This window comes from Hippoglossus hippoglossus, chromosome 12, assembly GCF_009819705.1.
Source record: "Hippoglossus hippoglossus isolate fHipHip1 chromosome 12, fHipHip1.pri, whole genome shotgun sequence".
In the NCBI taxonomy this organism is placed as follows: domain Eukaryota; kingdom Metazoa; phylum Chordata; class Actinopteri; order Pleuronectiformes; family Pleuronectidae; genus Hippoglossus; species Hippoglossus hippoglossus.
In genome coordinates this window covers 11562796-11570000 of record NC_047162.1, presented here as the reverse complement: position 1 = coordinate 11570000, position 7205 = coordinate 11562796, and the positions used below count along the sequence as shown (strand labels likewise).

Here is a 7205-nt window from a genome sequence, read left to right as displayed (position 1 = left end):
AAACACATTTTATGCAGATTTTCTTCCAAAATTCACATTCATTCCGGTGTGTGTCTCCAAAAACACTCGTGATTTCAGTCAATATCGAATTATCTGACACACCTGTTTTAGTTTCGAAGGCCTGGTGGTCGCAGCGGGAGAATTTCGCTAAAATCTGGGACAAACAATGATGTAAACAACCCCATCAAAACATCAGAGTATAATTAAAAGCTTCTATTATGGAGGAGATCAATTCCGCTGCATCATTTATGAGCCATTTTACCACCTGAATTGCTTATCCACTCGAAAGTCATTTTACTATTCAAAACTGGGACATTATTGTACATGATCTCACAGGATATATATACTGGATGATGTACTGATAGGTGGATGACAAAAACAAATAAACTGTTAAAACCTCCTGGCTATCGTCAATCTGAGGCCACAACATTAAACCGAACAAGTTCCAGAGAATTCACCTCCACTGCATTGAATCAGGCTGCAGCGAGCCGCGGAGCTAATGTGCAGGGCGAGAGCTGGATTCGCTTTTCAGACACCCCACCAAACACAAGTGGCCCTCATATCCGAGCACAAAATGTGTCAGAGGGACGGGGAGATGAAAGGGTCACCCAGGGGAAATTGGCAGCGAGGAGATAATCTCGGTTTGAACAACTCCGGGGGAGGTTGATTGGATATTGTTAGGCGGCACTAACTGAACGCCTGGCCCGGAGACAGACAGGGTACCACTGTCCTCCACAGACGGCTTGATTAAGGATTTGGAGGACGGTAATAGGCTGGACAGGGGCCCGCACGCTGTCCCCTGTCTGATTCGAGCTCCAGGGAAGGCCAGGCCACTCTGAGTCAAAGCTCATTTAAATAACTCACTGCACCATCACTAACTAAGTGTGCCCACAGAGCCAAATAGGTCAAGACGATGACGCTCAATCTGACTTAGCTGTAAAGACGTGGAGGTATGGTATATGGTGCAGCGATGCAGGAGACAGAATGACATGACGAGCATCTTGTGCCTGTCAACTCTCAGTATTGAGGCCAGCAGAAGCCAAGGTATTATTTCGGGAGACAACCGAGTCTGATCTAATGCTGAGTGAGGTCAGGTTTGTTAGTGACCAGCTCAAGGGCATGACAGACACAAGCCACAAATTCAACTTGTCACAAATCCATGCCAAAGAGACACAAAGATGGTGAAGTGAGTGTGTGCGGGGATCAAACTTGAGTGTGTATTAGTTTGCAGTTTGTGGGGCTGAAAGAGTGGCGCGTCCACAGGATAATAAAACATGACATCAGCCCACTGATGTCAGATGACATTAGTCACAACTTTGTCACAACTCATCTGCCCTGCACTATCTGTTGAATCCGAGATGCTCGTGCTGGTCACTGTTAATTTACAGAATGTGTTGCTGTACATTGTGAATGGAAAAGGCACTGAAATGACATAGATTTTTATTTGAGGCTTGTTTCCTGCAGAAACACCATTGTCTGCCATGCAATACGTCCTGTTCACCCTTATTCTAACCAGGCTGATCTATTTAGGGTAAATACTCGTTCAAGATGACGGCACAGAGGAGAAGAAGGGAGGATACTCAGTCTCAAAGTTTCCATTTGGAGCCTCCTCTTACTCCTGATAATGCTCTGATCCTCAAATAGTTAAATACTGCATGGTCAGATTTAATGTGTCTCTGATACATCATGGCAATACACTTACCAGAGTGTGTGCACCATTTTCCCCCTGGAGGGACAACCTCTCCTCATAATGCAATCAAAGATTATCCCCCTTTATAAGCTTGCCTATGCATTTTGCACACACGCACTGCCATGTGCATGCACACGCACACACACACACACACACACACACACACACACACACAGACACACACACACTTGATGAAGATGTTAGCATCATGTCCCCCATGCACACAAGGAGACTGCACCGAACAGCAGTGAGAGGGAAGGAGGTGAAGCGACTGATGCCTCCTTCATTCATCATGACAGAGGCAGAATGCATAAAGCGGTGGTGGGCTTCAGTTCTCCGCAGGAAGAAAAAAAAAACTGATAGGCAAAAGCAAAAAAAAAAAAAAAGAAAAGAGGGAGGGTACAGAGCAAATAGAGCCATTCCACCACACACTTACCTCTTTCACTTCAGCAGGCATTGCCAAATATTTTCTGCTTCCCCACAAATGATGAACAAGATGCGTCCCCCGGTGAGACGTCTGTCCCCCTGCCTCGGCTGAATTCTTGCCTGGACTCTTCCTCTGAGCATTTGAGGCAGTTCAAACATGAGCAGCCATCCTTTCCTCCCAGCTCTCACCAACACATGTCCGCTATCCCTCCCTCTCCCTCTCTCTTTCTCTCTCTCCCTCCCTCACTCTCCTCCCCTCTCTCTCTCTCTCTCTCTCTCTCTCTCACTCTCTCTGCTTCTATTTCTCTTTCTCTCACAAAGACCCTATGCACACGTTTGCTCAACACAGACGTTTTCACAAACACGTCCACAAACACACTCATGCATCCATACAAACACTGGGCAGGGGCTCCCTGTCATCACTGCACTCCTCCTCTGCACTGATGTGTGCTGCAGTTTAATGCGTGCGCTATTACCAAGATGCTGAATCAACTGTGTGATGCTGAGCCTGTGAATGGCTTAGGTAAGTGCAGAGCCCTGCAATCCCTGCGCTCTGTACCCATATTTTCTGGCAGGCAGGCAGGCAGGCAAGCAGGGTACACACATGCACACACACACACACACACACACATGCACCATTCCCTGTGGGCTCACAAGCAGATGCAGCTGGAGTACAGAGCAGCCCACTCTACTTCAGTCCTGTGTCACCCATGTGCAGCATAATAAGGGGTGAGGGATGGGGAAGGTGCATAAACACTCTCTGCAGCAGCAGCAGCAGCAGCAGCAGCAGCAGCAGCAGCAGCAGCAGCAGCAGCAGGCAGAGCAGCACACACACACTCCATGCTGGAACCAACACTCTGCAAACTGTACCAAACCAATCAAACAGCTTCTCCACCACCCATCACCGACTGCACCCAGGTCTTCTCCACACGACACCTGTGCGTTGTCATTGGTTAGAGGTGCAAAAAATACAAAGGGGCTGAAAATATCCTGCAAGCAGGTCAGGTGAGTGCTCCTCCTGTTTTTATAGATGTCATCACCGGGACATTTTGAGTAACTTCACCGTTAATATACTTCCTGGTGTTGGACTTGTGCAGAACTGGTGAAGTATTTGGGACAGACATTACATTTAACTGGGACAAACTCCTTTTGGGGCTTGTACACTCAACATCTACAGGCGTTAAACAAAACATTTAACACTGGAATACTGGGCATGGCTGAAGAGGAAACTGTCAGACACAGACATTAAGCCAGACGTCCAAGCTATAGAGCAGTGGATCTCGAACTCTGGCCCTTCAAGGACCCTTAACTGACACAAACTAGACCCCCATTATGAAAAGAGTTTTGCTTTTAGATGTTTTTTTTACAGGAGGTGTATGAAATTCAGGATGAAAACAGTGATACATTCTGTCAGTGTGTTACTTATGGAGGAAATTATAGTATAAATAAATGATTCCCCTTTTACCGGAGACCCCTCTGGTACCTCTCAAGGACCCTTGGGTGTCCACGAACCCCTGCTATGAATCACCTTTTCTATGAAACTTCAGCAATTCAAACTTTGGACAGAATGGAAAAAATGTGTATTTCCCTAAAACATTCTTCTATTGTTTAATTTTGTTTATTTATTTAAATCTAGGGTGAAAACCAGGCGGGGGGGCAGAATGTCTGCCATCGGGGCCCCGAGGCTCAGGAATGAATTGCCTGAGGAAATAAGTCTGTCTGAGACAGTGTCTTCTGTTAAGTATCGGCTAAAACATACTTTTGTTGGGAGACATATTCATGAATGTGCTTCCATTACCATTATTATTATTAACTTCCTTCTCTATTTTAACTGTTTTCCCCTTCTGCATGCTGAAGTGCCCTTGGGCAAGATACTGAACCCCAAATGGTCCTCGTAGAAAAAAGTGCTGCACATAGATGCACTGTATGAATGTGTGTGTGAATGGCAAAACTGTACTGTAAAGCACTTTGAGTGATTAGACTAGAGAAGCTCTATATACAGACCATTTACCACTTAACATTTCTCTTTGGATAAAGCTATTATTATTATTATTATTAGTAGTAGTAGTAGTAGTAGTAGTTGTTGTAGTACTAGTAGTGGTAGTAGTAGAATTAGTAGTAGCACTAGTATTGTTTAATTATTTTTATTATTTTCTTATGCTTTTTAGTCACAAATGGAAAAACACCCTGTGTTCATATTTTTATTTGTGGATATTTTATAGTTCCATTGTTAAAAAAACAAACAAATAATGCTACTGTGGTTATGTGATTCCAAATATAGGATCAAAATATATATGAATAACTCATAGACGTCTTTTGTGAGCTCCTGGCTCATTTGATCATCTAATATTGGTTGAGGCATAAGTCAGATAATCGCAGTCGATCTGAGACAAAATCCACAGATCATCATGAAGTCCGGCCTCTTACTTACTTTCTATGTTTAAATAAAGAATCATACGTTTAAACATTTTCCTCTGGGCACAGAAACAATAATAATCCATGTGAAAATAAAACCTCCTGCGATCATCCACACAGCAGGGCGCTCCATCAGCTGTCTGTCTTATTGATTTCGGGACAGCTCTTAATATCATTGATCCTGAGACATTTAGAAATCTTTATTGGCCTCTGTGGTATTTCTTTCATATTAGTTTGTCTCCAGCTTGTTAGTGCTGTGCAGTTTGTCATCTTTAACGTTACACATCGACGTTTTTTGTGAGGTTTGGTTCATTAAACTCTTTCTCATTTGATGGAATCCCGTGTTGGCATCAATATAACTCAGAATACCTCCTTCAATACAGGTGAAGTAACAGAGAACCTTGAATCCTGTGTCCTAGACATCAAACGATCTATTTCATCAGTAAATCAGTTTAAAAAGTAAGAAGCTGTTGGAGCTCCCTCGCAGTGGAGTTAACATTTGAGACATCTCTTTTAATTAAAAAGGAAAAAAAAAAACCTTTGATGCTTCCATTGTGAAATCAAAGTGAATCAGCGTGTTTTCACATTAGAGAGATTTCCTGACACGCGGAAACTGATCCATTTGTTCCAGAGGAGATTTCTGCTGCTCACTGCTCCCCCACTGCTCCAGCGCCTCACTCCAAAAAATACTGGCTCCATCAAATGGAGAACACCTGCATCAAGTGCCATAATGGTTTTGGGTCAGTGAGAGAGAAAAAGGTACTTTACACAGTTTCATATTCTGATCGAGGGTGGGGTTTTTTTTGCAGATAAACCTAATTTAGATGACAGAATATACTTTACTTCAGAGGTAAAAGGGAAAAGGTGATAAAATCTATCTAAGGTCGCGACATACAATACAAATACGAATCGATAAAAAGAGAGGCCTTCAACATTTCTGGTCTTTTCATATTTTTACCCTCAACACAAGCAGTAAAATACTGTATCTCTAGTCGGAATAAAAACATTATCATCACCAAATAAATGTGATTTATCCACACAGATTTTTCACCAAAAAACATGAAAATTGATTCATGCCTGAGAGAGCTTGGAATATTCCATAAACCGAGGTGACCAGATTTTTACATCTCTACATCCTCTCCTCACAATCTTTTCATGGTTCCTAACAATCAACACGTGGGGCAGAAGAAAACCGAAACCTGCTCACGAGTCAGTGTGAGTTCAGGAGATCACACCTCAGGCAAGAGCTGAAAATGTTACAGGTGATTAATGAGACCTTTCTATACTGAAAAACGAATTATACCGGATTATTGGCATGTTCCAAGGATACAATTTACTGAAATTACTCTGAGTTTATTACACTTGATTATAAAATGTCAGCTGTATAGATCCGTGCGCCACAATTACTATTTCATTCATTATGAGCCTCCTTCCGACTTTTGGAGCTGCCAAACATGACCTGACGTCACCTCACACTCCCTGTGTCTGCAGCACATTGTGCACACAGACAGAATAATCACATCATGTGTTGTCGTTGCTGCACCGCTATGGCTTGTGTTGTAGTTTTGTCAGGGAGGTCAGAGAACTTGTGTTCAGGGGACTGATGTTTATGATCCAAATAACAATGTGGATCTGTTCCTGTTGCTTTCATGGTGATTGCCGGTTGATTTATAATCCTACCGTTCTCATATAGTCTGATACTTTCCATATCGCTGCTTGTCCATCCCTTCGAATCAAGTGCACTTCTTCCATGAATAATGAATGAGCCTCAGACGACTGAAATATGTTTGTTTACATCCAAATTACTCCCTGTCTTACTTCTATTGGTCCATAGCTCAGGGTGCAGTCATTTATTTGTCCGTCTCTTTCTTTTTTTTTCTTTGCAAATCAAAGCATTTTAAATCATTTCACACCAGAATCTCACACGTATGTTCCACAACATGCAGATCAGCTGAATGGACAAACAGCCAGATGCTCGTCAAACTGCTCAGTGGCCACTTCAGGTCTGTGGATGGAGGAGGAGAACTGCACTTGTACCGGGAAAGAAAATGAATCACCATATAGGGAAGAAAAAAATAAATATTTCCCAACAATATTTTCACTCCTGTCTCTACAGGGTCTTAAACCATGAACCGGAACACGTCTCACTCCATAACAAACAACCTGAAGGACTTTTAGGATTTTGATTAAGGATGCAGGCACAAAATATTAATCACTGGGCCCATAAGTAAAGCTGGAGAGAGAGAGGCATGATTTTTTTTCTCCATGTTGTTTTTAAAGAACCTCATGCAACCTTCTGCAACCTTGGAGGTGCCGTCTCTCCCTCCTTCCCCTCTTTCACTCGCTGTAATGTTCAAAAATAACTCCGCTGACGTTCTTCCAGTACGTTATTGCCTTTGTTTGTCTCCATGTGCCCGAATGCACAAATATTCATGATGAAGAAAATGGAAGATTTGAAGGTTTGTCACACAGCAGATGTACTTTTGTTTTGCTCGGAGGCAACGTGACCTGTAAATCAGACATGACAGAGACGCTTTCCATCTCTAATTAGAGCACGAATGTCGGTAAGAGTCCAGAAGCTTGAACATTTCGGCACAAACAAGCCACCCTTTGTGATTTATTCCCTGTTCCTCTCGTCTGACCTCAAACCATTCACGCACACGCACGCACACAC

General features: G+C 43.0%; 1 protein-coding gene across 4 annotated transcripts in view; it reads right to left on the bottom strand.

Moving 5' to 3' along the window:
* arvcfa (ARVCF delta catenin family member a) overlaps nucleotides 1-2536 on the bottom strand; it is a 16623-nt gene extending 14087 nt beyond the window's left edge. For 2 of the 4 annotated variants that reach the window (XM_034602945.1, XM_034602946.1), the window contains exon 1: nucleotides 2127-2536. In XM_034602945.1, coding sequence (XP_034458836.1) covers nucleotides 2127-2147 — 21 coding nt within the window. In that variant the 5' untranslated portion in view covers nucleotides 2148-2536. The remainder of the gene's footprint in view (nucleotides 1-2126) is intronic. The other 2 variants (XM_034602944.1, XM_034602947.1) reach the window with 2 other exon arrangements.
* Nucleotides 2537-7205: the final 4669 nt, after the last annotated feature.